We start from the raw sequence: 26,475 nt of genomic DNA on the forward strand, positions 1-26,475 counted from the left end.
CCATTAGCCTGAAAAAGAATTAGGCCCGTTGACTGCTTTTTTCATGATTAAAAAAACAACAAATCACATTGTGGAGATGCATTATGTACCGTATATAATGAGTGTTTATGGCAGTATAATTTCTGCATCCACAGAGACAGCAGCCTATTTCTTTCACTCACTCTTGTCACCAAATATTTATTCCACCTTTATCTCCTTATGGATTGCGTTTCTTCCCCTCCTTTCCTGGTCTTTCATCACATCTAGCCTCATTAGCAGATAACAAGCTATCCACATGCATAGCAGGGTCCTAATTTAGACGTTCAACCTGATTAGTCCATAATAATGTGAGACAAGCTACCTGAATTGCACACTGGGGTAGGACAAAAACATGTATATGCCTTCCTGTATGAATACATTATAAGCATGTAAAGATACACTTTCTATAAATTCAAAAGTGTTTGCTCATAAACTAGTTTGTGTCACAAGTTATTACTATTTCATTTTAAAGAGCAGAGCTACTTTCAATAACTATTACAGTATACAGTATGTATGCTTACACAGCACACCACTGTAATGAATAAAACCATTAAAAACCTATTAAAGCATAGTGCGACACAGTCTATTTCGTCCCCCTATTTATTCAAACTTTTGTAATACAAATCTCAATTTACAATACATGGAAACATCAGCAACAAGCCTGTCAGTTGTTTTATTTGTCAAAGCATTAAAGTTAATTATAAAACTCTCAGAACAATCCAATTTCAAAATACATGAATTTGGGACAAAGCATCAAATAGTTGGTATATACAGTACATTCATCAAAGACAAATACAGAGAGAGAGCTCTACAACAAACAGAAATTACCACAACTCATGGCCTCCCCTTTATTCTTCCCTCATATTCTCTGGGAAAGTTTATTTAAGATCCTTGCTGCCTGTGGACATTCAATCATTTTTCAGTCAGAAGTAATAGATGTACTGAATTAATATGAAAGGCTGGCAATTTATTTCAGCAATCAGACTATGAATCTCCTCCTTCCCTTTTCTTATCTCATGTACTTTGCCCCTCCTTTAAGAGTTAAATATAATCAAGGATAGGTGCATTTTCAATCTATAATTGCTTACTTTTCTTGGGAGACACGCAGAAAAGGTGACTGAAATAATTTAATGACAACTCACATATAAGCAGATGTGATGTATTGCAACAAGCTATTTATTTACACATTTTGCTCTCCCAATGTGAAACAGAGTAGTGTGTTAATTATTCCTTTGTAAAAATACCCTTGATTCATTATATGTAGGGAAAAACATTTAAGGTCAGAGCTGCACATTAGAATACCTGCCTGAACTTTTTCCCTTTTTATAATCTCTGCTAAAAGGCAGTATGCATCACTGCTAAAGCACTTTCTCTTTATTGCCTACTTCCTAGTTATTTTATTTTTTCCTGTCTCTCACTCTTTGCTCGAGGTCTTGGAGCACTTTCTCGTTGACAGCTTCTGCTTTGGTCACCACAGCTTTTCTGCCCTCTGATTTAACCACAATAGTCATATCACAGCACATGTCCACCAGTTCCTCCTGACATCTCCTCATCCCAGTGTCAAACTCACCTCTCCGGGCTGGATCACGCTTCATAGCCACCTTCTCTGCCACCGAGAAGCCCAGGAGGTCTGTTAGAACCTCATTCGACAGTTCTACATCCAGGTATGCCGTTCCATCAGATATTGTAGCACAAACAGACCAAAGACCATTGTTGCTACTTAGTTTCCCCAGGAGAGTCACAATGAAAGCTTTGACGTGGATTTCTGTTGATTGGAAGTCTGATTTGGACATCCTTTCTGCCAGAAAGCACAAATATGTAAAGGGCGGAGAAGTTAGAGTAACAGCATGGGCTGTGTTATGACTCGGTGGATCTACTTTCACAGATAATCTACTGAATCCTACACAGCTTGAAGTGTCACTGGGAAGCCAACAACTGGAGCTGGATGTCTCCAGTTTCTTTGTAGGGCTCTCTCCATCTCTACGAGATACACCAGGAACAGGGAACTGATTTGGTCCTCCAGTCTCTATGTCTTCCTCCATGACATTACTCTCACCATTAGCAACAAATTCTAATTCACATAATGGCTCCATAGCTGCAGGGGAGGAGAGAGATGAGGAAACTGCTGGAGCTAGCTGCCCTTTAACTCCTCCACTACAGCCTCCATAGTCACTTTTCTGCATCAGGCACCCAGAGTTTTTATGCTTAAAATGTGCAGCTTGGGGTTTTGTTACTGGGTCAAGGTTTCCCACTATCACAGTCTTCTGTGGCACACCTGTGCGAATGCGGTCATTAGAATTTGTTCCTTCCTGATCATGAACACCATCATTCTTGTCAAGAGGAAGAGCTTCAAAGTCTTCATCAGGAAAGTCTTCATCTACCATATTGTGATCTGAGATCTCTTGTTGAAGCAGGTGACCAGAAGGTAAGTGATCAGAATCCTCTCGCTCACATCTGTTATATAAGAAAGAAAGGAGAAATAAAACTCCACAGTAGAAATTAAAAGGCTGACATAATTACCTAATAACTCATAACTAGTAAATCTTATATTTGATTGTAATCTTATTTTACATCTTATTTTACATCTAACATTATAAATTTTACATCTAACATTATAAATACCTCTGTCAAGAGAGAAAAATTTAGTTGACTATTAGAATAATTATAATTTAATGAATCCAGGTACAAAATATTAATTGTGTTTCTGTATTTTTTTTTCCGAAATTTTTTTAAAATTACAAGGACCTGAATGTTTGTGTGTGTGTGTGTGTATATAATATGCATGTCTTCCCCATGTCTGTGTGGGTTCTCTCCGGGTTCTTCAGGTTCCTCCCACCTCCAACAACATGCACTTCAGGCGGATTGGTCAGTTTCAAATTGCCCACAGGTGTAAGTGTGCGGATGACTGGTTGTCTGTCTACATGTGGCTCTGCAGTGCACTGGCATCGCACCCGGAGTGTACCCTGCCTCACGGCCCCAGTCAGCTGGGATAGGCACCAGCACCACACAACCCGAGGCATTGGAAGAAGGAGGTATAGAAAATGGATAGGTGTGTGTGTGTGTGTGTGTGTGTGTGTGTGTGTGTGTCTCAGTGGGTAGTGCTGTTGTCTCACAGCAAGAAGGTCCGTCCGGAGTGTCTCCCCGCCTAATGACCAATAGTCTTTTTCTAGTTAGTAAGCTGTGTATAACCTACCATAAATATCTAAATTAAGTGTATAATTGATTTTCAGCTTTCATTGATTTTGACTGCATCAGCAAGTTTATGCTTTAGTACACTGTATTTTGAAAGAAATCGATACAATATGTGATTCTATTCAGCAATAAAAGTCTCCTGTCAATGTCAATTGAAAATGTGTGATCGGTGTCTCTCATCAAATCCAAGACGTAACACATCACAAAAAAACCGCAGTAGTCAAAGGCTAAATGGTGACATTTTAAAAAGAAAAAAAAGACAATACATTATTCATAATTTTAACGTGGAACTGAAAAGTTCCTCCATCAAACTGTTAAAGCATCCTGTTCTTCACTCCTAACCTGAAAGAGGGCGTCGAGACAAAGTGGCTAGCAGAGGAGCTTCCTTGGGGGGATTGCATGGACATCTCACTATGTGTTCCATAACCACTGGCTTGGGCTGGCCTAATAGGAACCTTCTCCATCTCCTCCTGGGCCTTCAGACTTGCTACCAATTCTGCATCATCAAATTCTAGGTCCTGCACTTCTTGGTTTCCTAAAATGCAAACAGGTATATTGTGGCACATAGTTGTACCGGCATTTTTCGATCAGATTGTATTTGTTTTTTGACTGAAGACAATTCAAGACAAGTTGGTTCTGGGTTATTTAGGTTGATATATCTAAAGGTATTAAAACTTGCTACAATGAAGTGCTAACCTTGTTGCTGAGTTGGTGGGGGCTCCACTGCCACCCGCTGCTGGTGATCCACCTCAGGAACCCCCAGTGTACGACTCAGCACCCTGCCCTGTCAGCATAAAATAGGAATGTATCAACAGCTCTGTACCAATTTTGTTGTTCGTAAGACCAGGTGATATTTATAGGTTTTTACTCAATAAAAAAAATTAATGAGTTGGTTTAAGTCTGCTTTGGACATAACTAGAAACCCATAGTGTACCTGATTATTCCGGTCCACCAGGTCCTCTACCTCACCACCCAAGACTTTGATGTTGGAGGGTCCCAACAGAAGCACCCCAAGTCTACAAACCATTGGCCCTCGCAACTGCAGCTTCGCACCAGGCCTGATGGTTACAGGATGAAGTAAGACCATTCAAAAACATTATGTGGTAACATGGGTATGAACTTTTATTTCATTTCATTGCTTGATATCATGACATTCCTACTTAAAATATATTGTATAGTAATCTATATGTAAATAACATTCCTATTTATCCTTGCGTAAAGTTACTTCGAACACAAACTGGAAACAGTTCAGATAGAACTTTCCAAACTTTAGAAAGGCAGAATTATTAGCAGAAATGAGGTATCTCATCACAGTGCTTTACAGAGCAAGTCTTAACCTGAGAGCTGTGCTGAGTGCAGGGATGGGCTGATACTCCATGGCCTCCAAGCTCTGGACTCCATCTGTCACCTGCTCAACAGAGACAGGTTTTTGACTCCAGATCACCCAAGAAGGAAATGATGTGAAAGTTAAAGTACAGTTTAGACATTGTTAGATTTATCTCCTGTTACTGATGGCACTGCCACATCTTATTTGCTGTTTCAGGAATTCGAAAACTTGAAAAACAAATTTGGAATGGCATGAGAACAGCCACATTTGAACCTACAGCTGTAAGTCATTTTTGTCAAAGCATGACTGCTTGATTAAAATGAAACAAAATGAACATGGAAATAACTGTTTCCTATTCTCTCATTATAATTTGGTATATATGTACAAATCTGCTCCATTACCCTGCATTTTGGCAAGGGCACCAGTGGTTTCTCACTGTCGAGGGTCTTTATTCTTACTCAAAAGGAAAAAAAGAATCAAGTTAAAAAAAATCCATTGCAACGTTTCTAAGCAACACCAGCTACTAGAGAAACCAGAACAGTGACAAGTGTAATTCTTAAGGTGAAAATTAGTCTGTTCCTTACATTCCAGCACAATACTTTTACTTGTGATCTCCACTCTGAACCAGTTAAGAAGAAAAGCATAAGACTCAATCCGAGTTCAATCAAACACCAAGATAACTGGTTCGAAAATTAGGATTGAATAGTTTATTTATAATAAGGGACAGACCAATTATCAGCTTGGATGATGATCAGATGATATGTGGCATCATTAGGTGGTTGTTTTGTGTTTTATTTGTTTTAACATATGAATCTTCAAATACACTATATTGCCAAAAGTATTCGCTCACCCATTCAAATAATCAGAATCAGGCACTCCAATGACTTCTATGACGACAGGTGTATAAAATCAAGCACCTAAGCCTGTAGACTGCTTTTACAAGCATTGAGAATGTGTCGCTTTCAGAAGCTCACTGAATTCCAGCGTGGAACTGTGATAGGATGCCACCTGTGCAGCAAAACCAGAAGAAAATGGAAGTGTGTGGAAATGACAGAAACTCAGCCACAAAGCGGTAGGCCATACAAACTGACAAAGTGAGGTCAGCAGATGCCGAGGCTCATAGTGCTCCAACTTTCTGCAGAGTATTTACACCTTTGGCCATGGACGTGATTTTAACACGTGAATTCAATCATTTGGATAGCTTAGCAAATACTTTTGGCCTTAAAATGCAAATAAATTTGCATAAAAATGGAAAAACTCAAGTGAAGTTCCTGAAATTATACAAAAGTCGATTTGATTTGATTTCTGTCAATTATATCACTTTGTTCTAAAAATATCTGACACAAAGAGTTTCACAGCAAATCTACTAGCAAATCATAACTAAAACCCCCCACAAATGTTAATTTTTAAACTAAGCAGTTCATTAATTTGACACAACAGGAAATAGCATAGATTCACATTAATACTTTTAATAAAATCAGGAAATCTACATTGCCCTTTGGTCTCACAAAAATCCTCTGTATAAAGTGCAACAAATTATTTTACTCTCATTTGTTGTGAATGAAAAATTGGTAACCAAAATCCATAAATGTGCCAGTGCACAGACAGTTACAGAACTTTGAGTGTGGCTGTTCATTCAGTTATGTGACAGTATTTGAAATTACTGTAATAACTTTTCTAAAGCATAACATTGAAATTCAAGGGATACAGTATTTTCCGCACTATAAGGGGCACTGGACTATGAGGCGCACCCTCAAAAATTTGTTTGTTTTATAATTCATTTCATATATAAGGCGCACCGGATTATAAGGCGCACACAATAAAAAATAAATAAAATTTATTTGATAAACTGCAGCAGCTGTAGTTGCGCAATCTGTCCACTAGATTGAGCCGCGCTGCTCAGGCAGTCATGATTGCATTCATGACTTCTTGACTACCTTTGAATGGCCCCTATTGTTATGTCAATAAGCCATTCTGAGCCTCATGAAGGACACCTGATCACTTGGTCACTTTGCCATCTTAGAAAGAAGACAACACGCATATTAAAAAACCTGACATAAAAACTGGTTAAATTCATTACGAGTGCAGTCAGTGCAAACAGAGCGGATTATTTCCTGATCTGAAGTTAGAAGCAGATATTTAAGCTCCGATGTTCATCTTTGTTTATTAATTAAATATTGTTTCGATCGATCGGTAGTCCAGTCGGAGGTGAGGTGCAGCTATTTGCTGCTGTGTGTCATAAACAATTTTTTAACTAGTTTTTAATGTCTGGCTGCTAATTTACTGGCAAATATGATGCTGTTTTACTCCTAGAACTGAATCTCACCGCACGTCGCTGCAGACAGAAAACACAAGCCTGAATGCGCCCCTCCGCCGCCCGCCCAGAGCTATCAACTACATTTGTAAATCAATGCAGCACACCCGTTGGCACCTTTGTCTAGCAGTGACTGCTCTTGTAATTTCAGAAAAGGCTGAAAGTTCAGCTTTGAGGGTCTTTCATTCACCTTCATGCCAGTTTCTCCGTGTGTTTCCACAGACTAATAGAATGGACCGTCACTAGATTCCAGCACAATGGCATTTTTAGGACCAATTAAGTTTAAAGTGGGTTATTTACGTCGCCAAATAGTTAGAAAATACTGAGATCAGTCAGTCAGTCAAACATTATTAATAGAATTGTTGAAAGTTCCTTATGTTTTGCTCCTTTATCACCGGTGCTCCTACAGTCTGCTCTACCATCTGAGAGCAGCTCAGTCAGAGCCGGGACTTCGGTGACGCCCCTTGACTACCGTTGTTAGGGGGCGTGGGCCCGAGTGCCTTGTGAGGGTGCGCCTCTGGTGGCGGAGTGCGGCATGACTGGCGGCCAGACTGCCGTCTTTTTTTCAGCGATCATTGTTTTTAACCAATGAATATTAATCCATATATAAGACACACCGGATTATAAGGCGCACTACGGGTTTATGAGAAAATTTTAGGCTTTTAGATGCACCTTGTAGTGCGGAAAAATATGGTATTTTTTTTCCACATCCACTCATAATTCATAAGGTCTCTCACCTGCAACAGTAGCATACGGGTTGATTTAGCTTCCCAGGGCCTCTGGGTTGCCTGTGTGACAGCAGAGACGTCATCATTTGTACAATCGGTGCCTCTCAGCTTCTGCAGCTGACCGTATGCAGGCTGGCTGACATCCAGAAAAGAGTCGACCTGAAGCAGATGGGTTACCTTTTCTGTGAATCTTTTTCTGTGATATTTCTTAAACATCTAGTAAATTGATTGGTGCAACATTTTACATCACAATTGGTAAACAGGATTGCACTTGAGAATTTCTTGGCTTGTTAAGTTCCCACTTTAAGATGAATCATCTTCTTCTTTTCCTTTCGGTTTTTCCCTTCAGGGGTCGCCACAGCAAATCGATTGCCTCCATCTAACCCTGTCTTCTGCATCCTCTTCTCTCACACCAGCTACCTTTATGTCCTCTTTCACTACATCCATAAACCTCCTCTTTGGTCTTCCTCTAGGCCTCCTGCCTGGCAGTTCAAAACTCAGCATCCTTCTACCAATATATTCACTATCTCTCCTCTGGACATGTCCAAACCATCTCAGTCTGGCCTCTCTGACTTTATCTCCAAAACCTCTAACATGTGCTGTCCCTCTGATGTACCCATTCCTATCCTTCCTGGTCACTCCCAGAGAGAACCTCAGCATCTTCATCTCTGCTACCTCCAGCTCGGTCTCCTCCTCAGTGACACTGTCTCTAGACCAAACAACATCGCTGGTATCACCAGTTTTGTACACATTTCCTTTCATTTTAGCGTAATTATCTGGTTTCGATATGAGCTACACATGAAATTGTGGCTGCCACCTTTATGTAGATTTGAAATAAAATTACATGTAATTTCTGCTGCATTTCTATTCCATCTAACAATGAGTTTTAACACCACATTCTAACTTCAATCGTCTCTTCTTCCCTTTCATTGCACAATAGACCATATTCATGCTGCAACAACTAAGTGTATGGTTCTAACTATTTTATGTATCTGTCATTTACTAAATCATAACATACTGATTGTAGCATAGTGAATAGAAAATAACTGACTGTGCTACCCACGGAATATCGTCCTCCACCTGCTGTTTGCTGTGTATACAAGTTCAGTTATTTATACATTCATTTTAGGATGACTTTCGGGAGTTTTGGGATTTAGCCAGCTCTGACAAGTTTGTAACTTTCACTTTGTAACAGAAATCTTTTCCAACTCAAAATCCAATAGCATACTGGACATTAAAGCCATGACATGATAAATAATAGCATTGAATCTGTACTTGGATGCAAAAGGTTCCATTGAGTTCAGTCTTCTGAGCTGCAGGGAGCCCTTCAGGGAGAACAGGGTGGTCTAAGTCCCTCAGGTCTGTCAACAGCCACTGGTCCAGTGCCTACAGTTAAACATCATGTAATGAGACATTTCCCTCTGCAACAATTATTTGACCACTATTCTATAGTTCACATTCTGTAGCATATGACAATTATAAAATCCACAGCCAGGATGTGTGTGTGAATAGGCCATGAAATTATATTCTAAAAGTAACCTCATTAAACCAACACGAGCAACATTGAGTCAGATTCAAAATTGAGATTGAAAATATTTTGGAAAAATTATTCAGCAGAGCCCTACAGACGTCACAGGGATGTTGAGGCATTGTGACTCAAGAGTTTAATTAAATCCCTGTAGATCTTTGTCCCCTCTTACTCATCACAAGAACATACCAGTCTCCACCATTTAAGATGTCGTCTTCCTAGTTTTGGTGACCACTAAGTAAACATTATCGTCATGTTCATACAACCATTAAGAGAACACATTTATGATATTTAAATTAAAAAATGGTGGTCATGGGGATACACAGCTGTTCAACAATATTTAGGTACACTGTGAGCACAAACGGTATGTAAAGGCAGAAAAACGTACCCCACTCATAACGCCACCACCAGCTGGTACAGCTGATACTTGGCAGGATGGAGTCATGTTGTTTACTCAAAAAATGGCTTGCTGTCAACATGTTGAAACCAAGACTCATCAGACCAAAGGTTCATTCATTCTTTAATCATGCCCTTTAATCACAGCCCGTTGTGGCATGATATTCTTGTTATCATTGAACAGCAGCAGACCGCCGTAAAGCAGACTTTTAATTGCTTATATTAGTTGCTTATACATGTTGGACACGTATAGACAATATGTACGGTATCTCGCGCCTTCAAGTGTGCACAGCCTTTTTACTTTAGTTTTTATATTGGTTAATCATGCAACAATATCTTCTAATACAAACAAGAAAGAAAAACCATTTGCTGCTTCGACATTATTCAGTTCAGTCTGGTTCACTCCTTCTGAAGTGTCATACACCATAAAACTAGATACATTAACCGTATGGAAAAAATGATCTTCAGTTTATTGTCCCCCGTGGGGGAAATTACCTTTCCATTCTACACACTGGTTGTTAGTCATGTATATACATATGTAGGTACAGGGCCGTGTGATGGGAAGGTAGAGTGGTGGGCAGCAACGTCTTGGTACGCCCAATGAGCAGTTTATAGAGGGGTGGCGTCTTTCTCAAGGGCACCTCGGCAGTGCTTGGGAGGTGAACTGCAACCTCCCACTGCCAGTTCACACTCCAAAATGTTTTTGCCCGGCATGGATGATGAACCGGCAATCCTCCGGTCCCCAGCCCAAGACCCCAACCCTTGCTCTCCTATTGCTTGAACAATTATCATACATCAGAATGGCAGATTCCTTTTGCCATTGAATTTAAAACAATACTACACAGCTGTGGTAATACAGTAGTTGAAACTGTAAGGATCTTGTACAAGAGACTACATTAACACTTGAATATGGCATCTGGGGTTTAAAGAAAATGCAAAAATCAGCATGTCATCAAGTAGAAAGGGAGCACATTTAATCACCAGAGTTCAGTGGGTAGCTGGAAAATCATATAGGGCATTCACATCCAACACCTAAGACCATTTTAGAAATGAGACATCCACCCGTCCATATTTTACTGACTACTCCGTCAGACATTGTGCCTACCTGTTGGTTGATTTGCTGCTGAGATAGATGGCCAGCTCCTCCTGCCTCTTCCTGCAGCCACTCCACACAGGCTTTCAGCCAGGTGAAGGGGACCTGGACATACCAGGAGGACTGGAGCCAGGCCTGGGTAGCAAGCACCACTGCCTGGATGTCAGGGGCCATCTCTAATTTTGTGTGTATTTGACTCAGTTCACCTGCTCCACTATCAGCTCCTCTTACAAAAAAAAGATTTGATCACTTGTTTTTAAAACTGCTAATTCCAAATAAACAATTGCCAAGATTATTTATTCACATTCAATTGCATTCAGCGCACAATTACACATTGCCAATTGCACATTGAGTAAAATAGGCTTCATTTCCAAACTGAAATACTTACAGTATTCACTGTTCATCAATTATTTGATGAAAAGGCTAATCAAGTCTCCAGTTTCACTGTGATGCAGACATATAACAGGTTCAAATGTTAAATCTAATTTAACTTGTGGCTTATCACTCTGTATGTGTGGAGTTTGACTGTTCAGGGTTCGTCTTCTCCTTGTTTTTCCTCATCAACTTGACCATCTTTATGGTCATTTGCTGAACACTATGGTTTGATCAAACAACCGGGACAGGCTATTTTTCCTGTGATCGCATCCATACATAAGCCCGTAGATGGTCACGTCTGTGTAGTATAGAGGGAAAAAGAGAGAATGGGTGACGTATCTAGGCAGGGGTAGCATGTAACGACACACAAAACCTGAAAGGATTACCTGAAAGTCATAGAGGTAGCCTTCTTGTCGGTGTACCTACTGCTAAAATTAGCAGACGCGCCAAAAGTTGTCTCTAGCTTTACAAGGAGTGTTGGTGTCACTGCTCCTACGTTGTCTTTATTGAATCCTACATGCACCAAAAATCTTAACAATCAGGCTTGCGTACGTCGTTTTAAACATCAAATTAAAAACTTGCCTTTGATATTACACCCTAGACCCATGTTTAACTGAGACAGCAGCAGTCACTTACAACGCAACAAGACCCGGAAATCGGGTGTTTCTCTCAGCTTTTTGAAACGCCTTGTCAATGTGATTGACGACTTTTACGACCAATCACGACTCTCCTTTTGATGAAATGTGCTTCCCGTGCAACCAATCCTCGACGTTAGACGGACCTGTAACAGTCCAAGTTTGGTAGAGAAGGAAAGGGGACGATCGAGGTTTTGAACTACAGGTTTGTATTTTGATGATATTTTTTTCCGTTTTCATCCCACTGTGAAGCCAAAACAGCTGAAGGGCACCGATACTTTACAAGTAATGTGTCTTTATCAGTCCATTTTTCACTATATTGTGTTTATTGAATTGTTGCTTAATTAGCTGACAAGTCTTATTCCCCTTGTGTTCAATCGAATTCAAAGCAACATGGCGATTTTAGCGACCTGCTAGCGTGGTGACTCAGGTTTGTCTGTTTATCGATCATTGACAGCATTTTCTCGGCATAGATCAGCAACACATCACGAGGTCCTTGTAGTGTATGCTACTTGTATAGAATTGAAGGTTTGTACAGCAAATATTACTCGAAACCACAACGACGAAGCTTGTAGCTAGCGCGTTTCCCTCCAGGCTAACGCCTAACATGAACCAGACGGCTTAGCACAGCTAGCGGCCGTCAACCTGGTCTCAATGGAGCTCGATTATCTAATGTTGTGTTTGCTCCTTGTCAGAGTTTAATAACCACTTACGTGCTGGTGCCAGTGAGATCAGTGTCCGTAACCAGGGGAATGGCAGTAATGTTCGTTTTTAGTATGCAGGTGACGTTTTTCACGTGATTTTGCAAGTAAACTTCAAAGCACTTCGAAACGTTGCACAAATAATAGTTTTTGAGATGTAACAACTACTACGTAACATATGCAGATTTCCACACGATTTTCGAATTTAAATTGCAATGGCAGTGATTCAAACGTAAATGTAAGGATAAGTATGTTATAACTGGCGTAAAATCAGTATCAATTTTCGAACTTTACTAAGGGTGAGCCTGTTTCCACATTACATTTTAGTACTGTGAGTCAACTACACTGTAATCTTCTTCTCAGATAGGTTACAGCAGCTGTTTGTTCTTTAGATCCGCCTATCAACACGCCCTTGTCCCCGGAATAAATATCAATGAGAGTGGGTTCTGTGCCAGATTTGCTTTGGATTTTGGTTCTTGATAAACCAGATGTTTAGCATGCTGCTTGATGTGACTTATCCCCTCTTCTACTATGCTGACAGGTCACCACAACTTCAGGGCCCTGCTTTTTGCTTTTTTTGTGCCTGTTTTCTGGACCAAGGTGCCCACCACATCTCTTCAATTGTCAGAGGACCATGGAGACAGAAATTGATCAGCAAGAAGAATCTTCTTTCAGCAACACAGAGACTAATGGTATACACAGACACACACACACACACACACACACACACACACATATATATATATATATGACTAAGTGTGAAGTTTATGTTCATTGTTAGTTTTATTTCCAGAATTTTAAGTTAATCAACAGGTTTTGACAAATCTTTATAAACATACACAATTCGATGCAGCGCAGAAGATGAGTGTTCTCAGTTGAAGAGTTGCAGTGTAACGTTGAGCATATTAATTAGAGCTCAGGCTCTGAAAAATAATTTTCCAAGATGCAGATCTTACACTTTGTGTTCCACACACAAAAATGAATTTGAACCTCAAGCCATATCTGCTTGTCTCCTTTCTGAAAAGAAATTCTTTTCTTTTTTTTAATGTATAAAGCTAAGTCTTCAGTTTGGTACAGTTATTTGTAGATGCCTTACATGATAGCAGTCACAAAAGAGAAGATTTTTTTTTCTGCTTCACTGGTTTCTGTGATCTTTTTTTAATTATTGTTATGGAATTGATTTTGGGTTTTTTTCTCTTTATTCCAGGTAAGCGTCCTGCTGAGGATGCAGATGAGCAGAAATCATTTAAGCGCTCCAGGAACTCGGACGAAATGGTAGAACTTCGCATCCTCCTGCAGAGCAAAGTAAATTAACTCTCCTATTATTTGAAGTTGCATGTGATTGAAGTGGGTTTAAAAGATGGATGGATGCATTTTTTTTGACTGAATTATCTTTTGCTCTTCTGTTCTACATCTCTGCCTTCTGTAATAGTTAATATGTACTGTGTATTAGTGATATTTATATGATCTATGATATTATTTGCATAATTATTTGAAATCTCTTTTTGTGTGTGATAATTGCAGCACCATTTTTAACATATTATAATTTTTTGGTTTAGTTTTTTAAGTAGTGTCTATATTTTAAGAATGCAGGAGCTGTGATTGGGAAGGGTGGCAAAAACATCAAAGCCCTCCGTACAGACGTGAGTACATTCATTTTATATAATCGGAACATTTTTTTTTGTTTTTTAATCTTATTTATTTTTTCTCTTTCTCCCTCCACTGGTATTCCGCACCTCAAATTTACCCAGCTTCACAATAAGATAGCAGTTTTGTTTAATTTATTTTTTTAAGTATTGGCTGAAAATTTGTTTTGGTATTTGGTATTGTTTTAGGTCTTTTTTGGGGGGGGGTTAACAAAGGGTGTGGTTAGCTGATGATTGATTTTAGCTTTTTGTTCATCAGATATCCAGGGAAACCCTTTGTGGTTGGTTTTAAACTATTTGTTTTTCAGGTGGGCATCACTAAGTTGCCCAAGTTAAACTGACCCTTGTCTTAAAAGTCCAGTTTCGCGTCAGTTTTTTTCTCCGTATCAATAATGATGCTGTAACAGTATATTGAAACAAAACTAATGCTCTTAATGATTTTTGTATTTATGGGGACAGTGAGGTGTTCATGGGGCCACTTACTACACCAGCTAACATTTTTACAAATGTTAAGGCAACTAGACCCATATCTAATTCATTTAATGTCATTGCCTCGTTATAAAGCCCTTCAATTTGTTCGACCCATCTTTCTCACTGTCCATAGTGTATTCCCCAACATTAAACTCTTCATGTTGTTAATATGCCGTTACCCATTTTCCAATGTTATATTTTCTCCTTTTCTCTCTTTGACAAACCAATCTCTGAGAGAATCAAATTAAAGTCACATTTGAACAGTGTAGAGCCTGTATATTAAAAATGTATTCCTCTTCCCTCTTCCCTCTCCCTTGTTTTTTATTATTTTACTGTTGACTTTTTTGCCCACTTCCTCCTCTGTTGCCCATGTTCTGGATGGCCCCTCCTGCGCCCGCCCACCTGACACCTTGGTTGGCCCTGCCCATAATCGTGCCCTGTCCCTAAATGGGCGCCTTACTTGATTGACATCTGTGCTCGAATGGCCCTGGCCCCTGCCCATTCCACGCCCAGTACAATGCCAGTGTGTCAGTCCCAGACAGCAGTGGGCCTGAGCGGTATGTCCCTAAGCTCCTCCCTCTCACTGCCTGACTACAAGTCAAAGAAACAAGAAGAGATAAATAATAATCATCCTGCCTCTGTGAAGTCACTGTATTTTAACCTACCTGTTCTCACAGTATTTTAGCCTGAGTCAAATACCTGAATGCGATCATGTCCAAATCTGCCTGTTGAGCGTGTAAAAGCCATGTCAACATCCTTTTATTACAATTTTTAAGTCACCTCAACACTGAAACTTAGGCTGGTGTTATCAGGGTTTTTCCACAGTCTGCCACTGTCCTTTTAAATCTTTCCTATTATCTGTGCAAAATCTCTTTTTTTTTTCTTTAATTTTTTGATGAGTATCTATCCTGTCTTTCGCGTTTTCACCTCCTTGCCCCGTCAGAGTGAATATACTGATGTTCTTATTTTTCATTAGATTCATATGCTCACCTGCTTTCCGCAACATTCCATTCTTTCCTTGTGATGGTCCCATTGTAATGATAGAATCAGATTGTCCATTCTGAAATGCAAATGCCAAGCTAGGACTCGTGTTGTTTGTGTGCTTGTGCTTCTTCTTTCCTGTCTTCTGCTTCATCTGAATTTGTTTGGCTGCTCAAGCCATTGGAAGTAGAGATAATATCTCTTTTTTTCCACTCACTTTCATTCTTTGGTTTATTTTTATTACGTCTACCATCCCCTTAAAAATTATCAATTCCATTGGTGGCAGACATAATCTTTCATGGTATAATCTTCTTTATCAGCCTGTCTTAGCCGTCTACCGTTCTACTTTTATGTACAAAAAGCATTTAAGTTCTCTTGATCTGTAAAGTCATTGCTTATTTTATTTTATCAGCAGGTGGGTGCAGACAACAAACTTATTTTCAGCTTGTTGTACAAATGAAGCCTCAAAATTGTTGTCAAAGACAAATTTGTAAGATAGGATGCTTCACAGTACCTAAATTGTGAGAGACGATAACTATGCCATTCCTGATCTTTCAAAGTTGTATTTGGCATCCTTTTTGGGGTTGTTTTTATCAAAGTCTTTGGGGTGTGCATCCACCAAACTACTTCAGGACTTTCAAGTTCTTTCTGGCACCAGTGGTGCTTATTCCTGCCAGATCTTCCTCTGGCTTCACCTTCCCCATCTTGCCCCGTCAGTGGTCCCCAAATGCTATAACTTTTCTTTGGGTCTTTTTTTTGTCTCTCTTCTTCCTTTCTCTGGATAAAATATTATTTTTCTTTTTTATTGTATAGTTTAGGTACCAGCTTTTTCCAGTCACAGTGTTGAAGTACCAATGACATACTGTAAAACCCTTAAAAACAAATGGACCTCAACTTTTCACATAACTCCATTACAGTAGTCTTTATGTATGGCAAAACGGGGGGTGTCATGATTATGCTGATTTTAAAAATGTTCTCTTTCCTCTTGGGATATCTTACCGGTACCCTCAACCCCACATTTTCTGTGTACTGCCCTGTCATTGGTGGGTGAAATATGAAGCATCCTAAGCATCAGCGCCGACATTGAGACCGTTGGAGAAATCCTGCTAAAGATTATCCCGACACTGGAAGAGGTAAAGACTTGTTGACTTTGCTTTTCTTTTTGGTTTACATCACAGAATGTGTACTGTTACTGCCAAGGGGTCCGCAAGTCCAATATCTAAAAGCTGATTTCCAGATAGATTTCCAGTGCATGAGTTTGATGACTAAAAAAATACAGGCACATGCCGTCTCCAAATCCTGTCACATATCTGTCATTGGTCATGAATGTTGAAAGGAAGCTAATTTCAACATTCAGCTTCAAGAGGTCATAATTTTACAAAATTATGAGTTAGAAATATATGCAGACATACGATCGTCTGTGTGTCTTTGATAGATGGTTTTTCCAGAATTAAAAGAAACACATCTTGTGTAGGCTTGGTTCTGTCCGAGATCAAAACAGGTTGTGTTGAAGTCTGAATAATATTCTCCCTCAGTACCAGCAGTACAATGGCATGGATTTTGACTGTGAGCTGCGTCTACTGATCCACCAAAGCCTCGCAGGCTCCATCATTGGAGTGAAGGGAGCTAAGATTAAGGAGCTCCGTGAGGTATGTTCATGCAGCGGATGAGGAGATTTGTGTAGTGAATTTTGAACAACAAATTCAGGTGTGAATAATGTACTGCATGCATTCTCGCAGCCTTCTGTCGGGTAGTTAATTGAAACAATATACAGTATTTTCCGCACTATAGGATGCACTGGACTATAAGGCGCACCTTAAATGAATTACCTATTTTAAACCATTTTCATATATAAGGCGCACTGGATTATAAGGTGCATTGAAGGTGCACCATTCATTGAAGGTGCACCTTCAATGAATGGACTATTTCAAAACTTTTTTCACAAATGACGTCCACTGGATGATAAGGCGAACCATCGGTGGGTTTTTGAGAAAAAGGCTTTTAAGTGCGCCTTAAAGCGCGGAAAATACTGTACACACCTTGAAATGACTTGGGCCTAGCTGGAATCACCATACAGAAAGCAACTTTCTCTTGTGAAATATTTTTTTAAATTATTTGTGTTTGATTGTAAACAATTTTATTTGGTATGTGTTGGAGTAATTATTGTACCTCAAGAGATGGGGGTGGGTCTAATGTAAAATGACACAGAAGCACCAGTAATTTGAAGGGTAAAATGTTTAGAGTTTCTACATTATAATCAACTGCTGTGTCATTTGGTGGCTTTTCTTTATCCTCCCCTGTGCTCCTCTTAAATGCCCTTACCTAATGTGCCATCAGAACACAAAGACCAGCATCAAGTTGTTTCAGGAGTGCTGCCCTCAGTCGACAGACCGGGTGGTACTGGTTGGCGGAAAAATGGAGAGAGTAGTGGAGTGTATCAAGACTATGCTGGAGCTTATTGCCGATGTAAGTATTTAACAGTGGTTTATGGGCATTTTTTATATCTTAAATTGAGACTTATCAGTTTTCCGTTAAATTGTTTTTCTGATAAAAATGACTTAAGTACAGGAAATTGAAAGTGTTGACCAGAGTAGGACAGATAAATGATGTTAATATGCCGTGTCACATCTTTGAATTTTGCTTTTTATTGCCATTTCATCAAAATAGATTTTATGTTAGAAACAATTATTTTTTTTAGATTCACCTTTATTCCCAGCAAATACATGCAATACATGCCTCTGCGCAGATCAGAATGTCCCTCTCTCTCCTCCTCATTAGGCTCCAATAAAGGGCCGCGCACAGCCCTATGACCCTAATTTCTACGATGAAACGTATGAATACGGTGGTTTCACCGCGTTGTTTGAAGAAAGGGGAGGTGGTCGCAGGCTTATGGGAGGATTCCCTGTGCGAGGGAGTAGGTCCAGCGCTGGAGACCGTGGGTTCGAACGAATGTCCTCAAGCAGAGGGGCGCGGGGACCCATGCCTCATTCCCGCCGCGATTATGATGAGATGAGTCCCCGTCGTGGTCCTCCTCCACCACACCAAAGTAGGGTTTCCAGGCCAAGTGTCCGTGCACGGAACATGTCTATGGGACACCCACACAGAGGGTAAGACAAGATAAGCATGAATCATTACTGTCTGTGATTTTCGTTTCTCTGTCATCACTAGGCTCTTATTTGTGTTTCTTTGGCCTAAGTGTTTTCCCTCTAAAACATTTTACCTTACAAAAGGTATGATCATGGTGCCAAATGCAAACAAGTTTGTTTGTTTTTTTCACCTCAGCATTATGGGGCTAAATAATCACATGTTCCCATTCATCAGTTTGTAGTTGAGTCTTTTGCTTCTGTGAAGTTTTTAAGATATAATGTTATTTTAGAGTTACTATGCTCTGTTTAGTGGTCCATGCAGTTCAGATTCTCTTGGAGAGAACTTGTTCTTTTCCTTCTGTCTATACTGTACAAAGCTTAGTCTTTTTCAATGGGCTTAGGGTGTTTCGACCAGTTTCATCAGTCCTGCTTTACATTGTGTAAGTCATACGATGAACTGAGTCCAGTTATTGTATGTAATCCACAGTCACTTTGTATTACTCTTAAAACATTTGTATTCATGGTTATCATTCCATTAATTTTATGTGCTCATCAATGTATGTCTTGGTGTGTGTCTGTTCTTTTCCCATTTCCATCCTGCCCACAGAGAAGACCGTTACTATGACTCATACCGTGGCTCAGATGAGAGGTCAAAGTAAGTTTCTGTCCCCCGAACCTTTGCCTGAACCCTTTAGTATATTTTAACAGGGATACTTCGACATTCTGAAACTGTAATTTTATTTTCTTCATTTGCTTGTAAATTAGATGGAGCTCTGTAATGGTAATTCACTAAAGCAAAGATCCTCATTGATACCACTGGGTAGTGCTTCATATCGAGCGGCATTTTACCCTTTGGTCTTTTGAAATTTTGGCTAGATTTTAAACATATAAAATAATTTATGATGGATCAATAGTAAATTATAAGTGTTGAGGTATTCCTACATGTCCCACACTTCCTTGCCTTACTAGTTCATTTTTGCAGTTTTTTAAAAATATTACTAGCTACCCACTGCATAATAAAACACTTCCTTACTCATTTTGCCTTGTCTTTTACTTCCTTACTTTTTAGAAATTCATTGATTTAGCAACTCTTGGATTCAGTTGCCCTAGTCTGCATACATCCTTTACCCAGATCCCCACTCATTTATATCCACTGCACTTATTTGAGGTGCTTTTTAATGTTTTATGACTTTCTTTCCTGTAAGAAATAACCCATCTAACATGGTATTCACACCCAGAATTTTCCAGGTTTAGAGAGAGTATTGGTGGTGGTTTGTATGAGAGTCATGTGCTGATGTGACACTGATATTTGACAGTTGAGCCCTGGAAAAAATCGCATGCTTTCATGAACTGGCTTCAGTGTAACCATGTAGCAGACATACCTTACAGTAGTTAGCATGGTTAGCTGTACATGCAAATGAGTGGTATATCGCCCACCCGTTCAAAGTGACACAAGCCAGTGTCATGGATTATAACAATGCCATTTTGCATCGGTGAAAGTATTTGGTTGTAATCTGTGTACAGGTGTTTCGGTAATAGAGTCATGGCAGTGAAGTCCATATATCTGTCCAGCTAAGTTGCAATTTTCGAATTTTATGATAAATACTTAAACGTCTATGATTATGATAAGAACCACTTAAGTTGACCACAAAAATGTTTGATACAGGGTTTTGTTTTATTTTTGTCCCGGTTTCCAATCTAGAATTTATTATCATTATCATTTATTATCATATCAACTAATTGGGTGAAATACATGTTTAACACTGATTACCCTAAGGTAGATGAGGTGAATTAACATATAAATAGTTTGATCTGGAATTTAAACAGATCTCTTTGAATAGCAAATAAATACATTTGATGTGCATATATACATTAAAAAATGGAAAGCTTTGTACCCCCAAAACAAGAAAATTCTCTTATGATCTCAGGTTCAAATACTTAAGTGTGCTGTATATCCATGTTGTTAAATAGTCCCAAGTGGGAATTATGTTCACATATGCCCAGGTTATTTTCCCAAAAAAAGGTTGCTGAATTGAGCTAAATCAATTGAATGGTTATGTTGAATCAAAATAACCCTTAAACTGTATGGAACAAACAGATGACCTTAGATGAGCATCAGCTGTCCACATTTACAGAAGATAATGGTGGTATCATCAAATTCACATAAAAATAACTTTGGTGGAAAAATATGCAAAAATATACTGCAACCTTCTGTTACTCTTGGAAATTAGGGGTTAATTTTTGACATTCCTGTTTCATCCTAGCTTATGAGACCAATATATAACAGATGAATACTGGACAATGAAAGCAACAAGTGTTAGGGACTCAATTTGAGGCTATGGTTTGACATGGCATGAAGAAACAAATCCAAAAACATTTTTTAAGCTGTAGAGGGAAATCAGCAGCACTTGGCTCTGATCATCACCACCACCACCTGTCACTTCTCTCACTGTAACACTGTCAGAACTGTTCCTGTTACTGTGTGGGAAGATGGCTGTGAGGAAATGTGTTTATACTGTAATCTTGCTCAGCGTGTGTGCAGTTTGACCTAGACCAGAAATTTCCTCTGAATGTTGTCCAGGTTTTTATTCTAAACAATTTGTTTTTCTTCAAACCCAACATTTCTGTCTGCCTCTTTTTTTCTCCATCTTCCTTTCCATGTCCCAACCCCCCACCTCTTGATGTCCCTCTATGCCTATGACATGCTTTCGTCACCAGTGAGAGAAGAGGCAGACCGGATCGCTATAGCGATAACATGGTTAGTGACCCTTTGCTAAATACATGCAGCTCTTGATTAAGCATCTCATTGGCAGTATCCTCGGGGTAGCATTGGTTGGTCCCATTAAAACACAATATGTGCTAAGTGTCCATTGTGTTGTAATGATAATTATAGTTTATGGACAGTGTGACCATGGCTGGTCATTCATGCACATCCGTGTGCACACATTCATTTGAACCCTGACATGCATTCAAGTTACTGTTGGCATAGTGCAAGTCTTCCCACCAAATGACCATAATAACCACAGCTGGAGACACCCCATAATAATCAGCTGTAATTGCCCTCTTACTGTGTACTGTTCACGGTCAGCCTGTTTTTCGTGCAAAGAGATTGAGGATGTTGGGGGTGGGGAAGGTGGTGGTGGCCATGGTTGGTTGCTAGGCAATAATAACGCGTTGTTGACAGACTGGAAGGTCTTGCTCGCTCGCTCTCCCTTCCTCACTTTCTCTTTCTCGGCTGGCAGGATACTGCCTGCCGTTGCTTAGCAACAGCATTTTGAATTGCCTGTTGCCCTGGTGACAGCAGCAGGTGAAAATGGAGGCTGATGGAGATGCAAGAAGAGATGAGAAAGGAGAATGGAGGGAGGGGAGAAGGAGGAGTCTGGCTGATGGCTCAAAACTGGGTGGCTTGTAGTTTAGTGTACTCCGTGGATGAGGCGGCTATATCATCCATACATGATAGTATGGCTTACTATTCTGTCTGTTCTTTCGGAATATAGAAAGAAGGAATATGGCGGCTGTACTTAATTTGACATGTTTGTGTTTTGTTTTTTTTACAGAGCGGAGGAGGATATGGTAAGTACTAAAACCTATTTTTTGTGTCATCATATGGATGAGCTTTCAAGGCTGCTGGGGGGGGTCCTGATGTGCAGGCCTCTCTTTTTGATTTGCTGCTGCTTGCAGCATTTTGTCTGAATGTCATGTTTTCATAGCCAAAATGACAGTATGTGCAGTGACAACCTGGCTGGAAGGACAGTGCATTTCAGTATTTGTCGGATTGTGAGTTGCAGCAATATTGTGATTTCTTTGCGACTTGGATGATATTTCACTTAAAGTATCTTTTTTTTTCAATAAATTTGGACAATAACAACTTGGTCTAATTGTTAAATACTTGCGAAGATCTGGTCTTATCTATATGATGAGTACAATATTTTTTTTTCAATTTCTTTTGCTTTAAAATGTCGCGGAAATACCTTGTCTTAATGCTCATTACTGTCCATGATTTTGTTCTGCTCAGACAACAGTTCCTCCTGGGATAGCTACCAGTCAGGTCAGTCGCGACATTGTTTCAGTATGCAAATGGTGTGCATGTGTTAAACTATGGCAACCAAGTTCCTTTTTTTTTCTTTTCTTTTTTTTATCGACACACACTAATGTATGTATGTACACTAATCTTTTTTTTAATTTTTGATTGAGTCTTTATTTCTGCCCTCTCTTCTGCCATCAGGTGGTCGTGGCTCTTATAATGACATGGCGGGACCTGTCATCACCACACAAGTGACGATCCCTAAAGACGTGAGTAAATGATAACAGCTACATGCAGATACACCAAAGACATATACGTCTCCCCACCCACTGTACTGTTGTGTTAAAAGTTACGTTTAGGTCAGGATGATCAAAAAGCCAGCATTACCTATGTGATTATGTCATCTACACACTTATTATTGCATAAAGGCCATTTTGGCTTGTGTGTGGAAGCTAGATTTACAGCACAGTGTTCAGGTCCATGTCATTTACACCAAGACGTATATTTTCCAGAACAGTTTATGTTTTTTACTGTGTGCTTCTGTTTCACATTGTAAGCCTCATGTGTATCCTTAGTGGCTAAAATGTTTTTCTGCTTGCCTTTTTTCATTACCTTCTCCATCCCTCTCCTTCTCTTTTGGGTACTACACCAACAGTTGGCTGGTTCCATCATTGGTAAAGGAGGTCAACGGATCAAACAGATCCGCCACGAATCTGGAGCTTCCATCAAGATTGATGAACCACTGGAAGGTTCTGAGGACCGAATCATCACCATCACTGGCACCAAGGATCAGATCCAAAATGCCCAGTTCCTTCTACAGAACAGGCAAGTTTTGACACACTCGCTGTGTCACATGGTCTTCTGTTTTCTAGATGTATGGAGTTATTGGTAGATTTTGAGCTTATAAATAAGCATTTCTGAAATTGTATAATACCATTAACCCAGTTTTTGTTGAGGTATGCAGCTCTGGTGCTTGCTGTCTCCACTAATTCCTTTCCTTTCTTCTTCCCAATACAACCTGCATCTAGTTCAAACCTTCCTTTTGCATGAAATGGCTGTAAAAGAATAGATAAAATTAATCAGTGTACATAGTTTGTAAAGGGACAGTGTGATTGTTTTTTTGATCACATTTAGCCCTTAAATATGATTTTATAAAGAAAATGTCAATTTGTCTTCTGAGCCGTTTCACTGTGAAGCAGGGAGTGGATTGACTCTTCCCTTGGCTGCTGCTGTGTGGAAGACTAGTGATTTTGTTGTTTATAGTTAGATGAACCAACAACAAATCACAGTCTGCCAAATAGCATGGGCCCCACCTCTTCTGTCTCCCTTGGCACGCCGTAAGCACGTATAATACACACTTCCACTTCCTTTTTGATGCTATCCAAGATTAGGTTTAATGCTAATACTGCTTGCCACCATGGTCTCATTGCCACGGTAACTAACCACGCCCCCTCTTCCCCTCCTTCAGTTTGCTCCACCTGCTTGGACACAAGGACTGTTCATACCTTTTTTTTTTAACCTTGGCTCCTTCCTCACTTTCACTGTATTTAGTTCACCTTTCCCTCTTCCCGCACTTTCTGTTCTTTATTAATACTTCCGTCTCCAGCTATTACATAGCTATATATATATATATATATATATATATATATATATATATATATATATATATATATATATATATATATATATATATATATATATATATATATATATATATATATATATATATATATATATATATATATATACTGCTGTTTATCTATGAATTGTATTTTCCTCGTCAGTTTGAATAATTCTTCCACTCTTGTTTTATTTCAGTGTAAAGCAGTTCTCGGGCCATTTGATGTAGACCCGGGAGACTCGGATTGAAGCAGACACAGATTGCCCCACATCCCCACCCCACTCCATCCCCTCAACCTTTTTTCTCCTGTCCAGCGTATCCCCTTTAGACTATTACTTTGAATTGTGGATGTTTTACATTTGTTTTTGGTTATTTTCTTAAATTTTATTTTATTTTTTGTATTTTTTAATTAAACAACTGCCCAACATTCCTGTGCATAAAAGAAAATATAGTTGGTATTCTTAAAACAGTAGTCGCTTACTATATCAGTTTGTTTTTTTTCAAAATCTCACCTCACATCTATCAAAATATTTAGTCTTCTGACAGGTGAAAATCCACATAACCTTTAATTGTTGATAGTTTGGGGGTTTTTTTTATCATTTGGATGTGTATGTTTGTGTTTCCAGTTGAAATCTGTTTCATTTGTACACATGGATGAACATGTAAGTGTGTGTGGGTTGGTGTGCTTTTTGTTCTTATCCGTCTGAAAAAAACGCTCAGTTGTACTACATTAACATTGGCAACATGCAGAATGTAAGCTATGCTTCTTTTCATATTGAACCAACTTTGTTTTAAAAGACGTGGAAAATTTTACTCTTCCAAATGGATTTTGCAACCTTAGGTTTGGAGTCTTCTACACACAGGATAGTATGAATTTGTAAGAATATCCATAGTTGTGGGATTAAACAACAATTTGAGTCATGCTTCACAAACGGAAATGTGTAGCTAGACATTTGTTTTGACATTTCATTGCAGGTTTGAAAAATATTGAATTTATCTACTTTGTCCCTACAATTGTTTGCTGTCCACGCTGTAGACTCAACATTGTCAAATAGTAAAATGAATAAAGATGGTGCCACTTTATACTGAACTATTTTGCTTTTTAATTTTTTTGTATGGAACATTGTAGCTGGATCAGTCTTTAGTGCATAGAGATTAGCCATGGCTTCATGATTTATATTTTTTTCTTCATTGTTAAAGGATTGCAAATACGATTGATATTTTTGTTTAAAATATATCAATGTATACATTTTTGTTTGGCGAGCTTTTTCAGTTTGATAAATTACTTTGTATCACATTATGAAAACCACTGTTTGATTGGCAGGCGTTAACTTTAAATCATGTTCATTGGTTAGTGGTTCATCGGATGTATTTGTACCTAAAATCATGTCATACATGAGCAAACTTGCCCAGAACATAAACGACCCATATATCTTGGAGACAATTCGAAATCCATGACAGCATAAACAAGTCAGCAGAAGATACCTTTTCTGAGATTTGTCTGTAATTGCGAGATCTGGAGAAGTGTCTTGGTAAACACTTGAAAGATTTATAGCAGTCGAGCTAGTTAAAGTAAGGCTCAAAAATTCGATTTCTGATGTAATCTAGCTTGATGTCAGATGGTGATGGTCCGCTTTGTTTTGGCGCCCCCTGGACTTGGTGGGCGTTCCCATGGGAACCACTGCTCCGGAGCCTGCTTCAAACATGGAAAAACTACCTGACTGATGACGTTTGGCACACTCAAGTGCTTCGAAACGGTAAGCGCTCCATTCACCGGGTGAAGCAGTTTAGTGGTCCGAATCAATGGATGATCCAAGACACCGACGAGTCCCAGATGTGTTAGAATGGATGAAACAGTATGCTGCGTATCTTGTCAATATCCCTTGAATAGATCAGAAAAGCGTGCGGATTGCTGATAGTTTGCGTCGTAATTGCTTTACAATGGATTCCACCGGAGATCTCAAGTCTGGGAAAATTTTGAACTGGTGCCGCCGAACAAAGTAGATTTTAAATTTCTGAGAAACTTTTTTTCAGGGTCTGTTGCTCAAAGAAAATAATAAACCACACACATGTCATTTTCAATTTGCAGGTGAATTATTAGCTTTGTACAGCAACAAGTCGTCACCAATGATGAGGTGTTACCGAGCCAGACATGAGGATGAAGCCGGTGATGCTGTGATGACGTCTCAGAATTCCAACTTTTATCTCACAACATACCTTATTTTTTTCCAGTGACGCTAAACATCCTATGTAAGCCACGCACACGCAGGAATGGTTATGGAAAAATAGACTCTTTTTTTTTTCTTTTCATTTGACTCTATTCTCTGTTTAATGTCCAT

General features: G+C 39.2%; 2 protein-coding genes across 6 annotated transcripts; one reads left to right on the forward strand and one right to left on the reverse strand.

Moving 5' to 3' along the window:
* Positions 1 to 613: 613 nt before the first annotated feature.
* Positions 614 to 11,609, reverse strand: rmi1 (RMI1, RecQ mediated genome instability 1, homolog (S. cerevisiae)). 4 transcript variants are annotated; one of them, XM_068311516.1, is made up of 10 exons: positions 11,358 to 11,609; positions 10,985 to 11,269; positions 10,609 to 10,820; positions 8,855 to 8,965; positions 7,589 to 7,738; positions 4,548 to 4,618; positions 4,145 to 4,268; positions 3,907 to 3,994; positions 3,553 to 3,745; positions 614 to 2,472 (listed from the first exon to the last, which is right to left on the reverse strand). In XM_068311516.1, the coding sequence occupies exons 3-10, from the start codon at positions 10,768 to 10,770 to the stop codon at positions 1,416 to 1,418; spliced, it is 1,956 nt and encodes a 651-aa protein (XP_068167617.1). In that variant the 5' UTR covers positions 10,771 to 10,820; positions 10,985 to 11,269; positions 11,358 to 11,609; the 3' UTR covers positions 614 to 1,415. The 4 variants fall into 4 exon arrangements, with proteins under 4 accessions (XP_068167617.1, XP_068167616.1, XP_068167618.1 ...); XM_068311515.1 differs by having other exon boundaries at positions 10,609 to 11,269; XM_068311517.1 differs by lacking the exons at positions 10,609 to 10,820; positions 10,985 to 11,269; positions 11,358 to 11,609 and adding an exon at positions 4,939 to 4,990.
* Positions 11,610 to 11,754: 145 nt separating this feature from the next.
* Positions 11,755 to 25,226, forward strand: hnrnpk (heterogeneous nuclear ribonucleoprotein K). Of its 2 annotated transcripts, none has more exons than XM_068310765.1 (16): positions 11,755 to 11,811; positions 12,849 to 12,999; positions 13,515 to 13,612; positions 13,894 to 13,950; positions 14,938 to 14,981; positions 16,466 to 16,538; positions 16,941 to 17,054; positions 17,743 to 17,871; positions 18,184 to 18,512; positions 19,099 to 19,146; positions 21,210 to 21,249; positions 22,049 to 22,064; positions 22,507 to 22,539; positions 22,717 to 22,784; positions 23,171 to 23,340; positions 24,334 to 25,226. In XM_068310765.1, the coding sequence occupies exons 2-16, from the start codon at positions 12,942 to 12,944 to the stop codon at positions 24,362 to 24,364; spliced, it is 1,308 nt and encodes a 435-aa protein (XP_068166866.1). In that variant the 5' UTR covers positions 11,755 to 11,811; positions 12,849 to 12,941; the 3' UTR covers positions 24,365 to 25,226. The 2 variants fall into 2 exon arrangements, with proteins under 2 accessions (XP_068166866.1, XP_068166867.1); XM_068310766.1 differs by having other exon boundaries at positions 11,780 to 11,891.
* The last annotated feature ends 1,249 nt before the right edge of the window (positions 25,227 to 26,475 follow it).

Source organism: Antennarius striatus, chromosome 3 (genome assembly GCF_040054535.1).
Source record: "Antennarius striatus isolate MH-2024 chromosome 3, ASM4005453v1, whole genome shotgun sequence".
Taxonomy (NCBI): Eukaryota; Metazoa; Chordata; class Actinopteri; order Lophiiformes; family Antennariidae; genus Antennarius; species Antennarius striatus.